The 3,121-nt window shown below is 32.7% G+C and overlaps 1 protein-coding gene across 1 annotated transcript in view; it reads right to left on the bottom strand.

Annotated features, from left to right (window-relative positions):
- Window positions 1-1,794, bottom strand: part of LOC132182766 (uncharacterized) — a 15,048-nt gene extending 13,254 nt beyond the window's left edge. The window contains exons 1-3 of the mRNA XM_059596104.1: window positions 1,435-1,794; window positions 389-1,105; window positions 126-304 (exon numbers count right to left, since the gene is read on the bottom strand). Of these exons, the coding sequence (XP_059452087.1) occupies window positions 126-304; window positions 389-1,105; window positions 1,435-1,602 (1,064 nt within the window). The 5' untranslated portion in view covers window positions 1,603-1,794. The remainder of the gene's footprint in view (window positions 1-125; window positions 305-388; window positions 1,106-1,434) is intronic.
- Window positions 1,795-3,121: the final 1,327 nt, after the last annotated feature.

Consider the following 3,121-nt stretch of genomic DNA (forward strand, 5'->3'; position numbering starts at 1 on the left):
CACCCTCCTTTCATCATTTCGTGTACCCTGTTCACATATTTGTCATTTTTAAATTTGCATTACATAGTAACATTAAAAAGAAAGAAAGAAAAAATAAATAAAAATTTGGTGATAAATTTTCTTACTGATATGGTCGTGTATAGAGTCCCATAGGCTTCTCAAAGTGGTCAACCAGCCTGCATCCAAAGAAGCTAGGGGGATGATTCAAATTCCTCATAAGGCAATCCAACAATTTAGCACAAATATCTGGAAGTTCCTGGTTAATAGCGTTCTCAATTTCTTCCTGACTCTTCTGCTTCATTCCCTGTCAATAAATACCAAATAAAAACTGCATTATTATAATATATGAAACTAAATTATTTAATTAAAAGAATTAAAAACAAATTACCTCATTGCTATCCTTGAAGTGCACGAGCGTGTTCCGAATAAGTGTTGGAATACTGTTGATATACTGATCTCCTTTTAAATGGGAATTGCGCGTCAAAAATTCATAAACCGAACTTTTTTTAGAAAGATTGTGAGTCCAACCAGCTAGCTCATAAACGTCATCACACAAATTTAAGTTTTCATCAAACGCATCACAATTTATCTCCCGGTATTGAGCTATCAAGTGCATAAAATTAGTGCGGTTACTGGAATCGAAGAAGACCGGATGAAACATTTGCCAAAAACTATAGTCTTTCACATCTTGTAATTCCTTCGATTTAAGCCTATCCTTAAAAATTTCCGAGAAAAATAATAATATACCCATAGACAGTTTTTTTGTATCCCTAAATTCGATTTCGATCATCTTTGCCACAAGGGATCTAAATTGGAGTGTGTCGTTCATAATACCTTGCATCAGATCATCATCATTTTTTGCCTTAACAGGAACGGTAGAAAATGTTACATTCAAATCATGAATATTCAAACCATGACTTATACGGATGCTTTTGAATAGAGATCCACAGTAATAGCCTCCAAGGTGAAGACTCCGTATTTTGTGAGCTAATTGTCTAAAAATGTGTTTTCCATCTTCACCAAATCCCGTTATTTTGTTGCCAGAGTTAGTAACTATATTCCAATCCCAGTATTTTTCTTGATGCAACAACCATTTGTCAAGATTCTGTATGAAAAATAAATTTATAGTTACATACTAAATGTAAAGGATAATCACAACAAAGATTGATAATCAACTTCAAAGTTTAAACTTATATAAACTTGTTATCTTAGAAAAGGCTCATTATCATAGATAAGGTTGTTACAGTAGATAAGGTTGTTACTCATCTCTTCAATCTTCAATTGTAGATTCTTATCTTTTTAGATAAATTGTATATTTCAAACAGATTATATTTTATAAATACAAATGTCCAATGCTCAATTGACTAAGGCAGGCAGAAAATTCAAATCATTCACAAAAAACAATAAAACAAAACAATTATAGTAAACACTTACATAAGTAGTCGACGACGCATCAGTAATCGAGATACTATATCTTCCCTCAGAATAGATACGAGAAGATTCAGATTTCAAACAACACCGTAAACTTCGGAATTTTGGTATACGAGGAATGGATTCAAATAATTTCGGAATCTTAAACAATGGAGCATTTAACGCTTCCATGAGACAGAGATCTCAACGAAACTGGTGAGTGAGAGAGAATGGAGTGATCTGTGATCGGTCGGGTCAGTGATCAACGAGAATGGAGATCAGAGATATGAGAGAGAGAGGGAGGCGCAGCTAGTGGAGTTGCTTCGAGATAACAGGGGTTTATATAGTTAATCTTTAGGGTTAGGGCTGGGCGCAGCTCGGAGCAGTGCGGGCATTGCCCATTTCTAGCATCCACCCTGCACCATGCGGGTTTGAATATTTTAACCCGTCACCTGCATACAATATCTATTATTCGCATGAGGTGGGTGAGAACGGGACGGGTTTGGAAATTATGTTAATGGGCTTTTTTGAGTTTTTTTTAATTAGTTGATTGGGTTTTTTTTTTTTTTAATCCGTAGATTGGGTTTTTTTTTTTTTTTTTCTAATTAGTTGATAGGGTTGAGTCTGAAAGGCTTTTTTTTAATTACTTTTTTTTTTTTTTCTTTGTATTGTATTTGTTACTATTTTCATAAAAATAATGAGTTTTCTTTTTGTGTGAATCAAATTTACACACGGCCATACTTGTACGACATAGCCACCGGTTTTAAAAAATGACAAACATGTGGCATGTGCATTCTAGACTATGCCCACTTGATCCTATAACTCTATTTCTATTGTTGAGATGAATAAAGTTGTATCCTAATTTGAGGGCTATTGTAACTCACACAACTACCTAAGAGTATCTCTAGCAAGACTTTTAAACTAATTTTGAAGTTAAATTTAGCAATTGAGTAATGATACAATGCACGCGGGCACGCCCACGCACGCCAGTGCAAAATTTTTATTTTTATTTTTTATTTTTTTTAAAAAAATAATAAAATAATAATAAAAAAAAAAATTTGTGCCGGGCGTGCATTGTATCATTACTCTTAGCAATTTTGGTGCTCCAGAAGACCTTTTAGAATAGTAATTTTCCTAAAATTTGCTACAGTGAAAGTTCACTATAGCACATTGTAAACATTTTTTATTTTCTATTTCTCCTCTCTTCTCTCTCCTATTGTTAATAAAAAAATAGATTGTAAAATAGAGAGTCTGCTAGAGTTCATTGTGAAAAAATAATAGCTAAACTAAAAAAGTTAATTTTGAATGGCTAAAATAGCCATCAAGTGCTGGAGATGCTCTAATAGGTGTGGTTATTAATTGTAGCATCATCACTTGGGGGAATCAAAATTTTCTCTTTAAACCTCAACTTTTAAGAAGAAAAAAATTTGAGAGTTATTTTATTTTATTTTTTTTGTGAATTATGTCTGAAAAATTATTATTTACGGGATTGAAAAAAAAAAATCATAAATTAATGCAGTGTTTGGTGAAGGATACTTCAAATTAAATACTCGATTTAACGTCTCCAATTTGTAGCTCAATTGGCCGAAAACCACGTTTCATAAGGAGGTTACTTGTTCGAACCACCAATTTTCCTACCACATGCAAATATGTAAAAGAAAAAAATAAAACTCAATTTACAATCCTTAACAGTTTATCATCCTTATGAGAG

This window comes from Corylus avellana, chromosome ca5 (assembly GCF_901000735.1).
Source record: "Corylus avellana chromosome ca5, CavTom2PMs-1.0".
Lineage (NCBI taxonomy): Eukaryota > Viridiplantae > Streptophyta > Magnoliopsida > Fagales > Betulaceae > Corylus > Corylus avellana.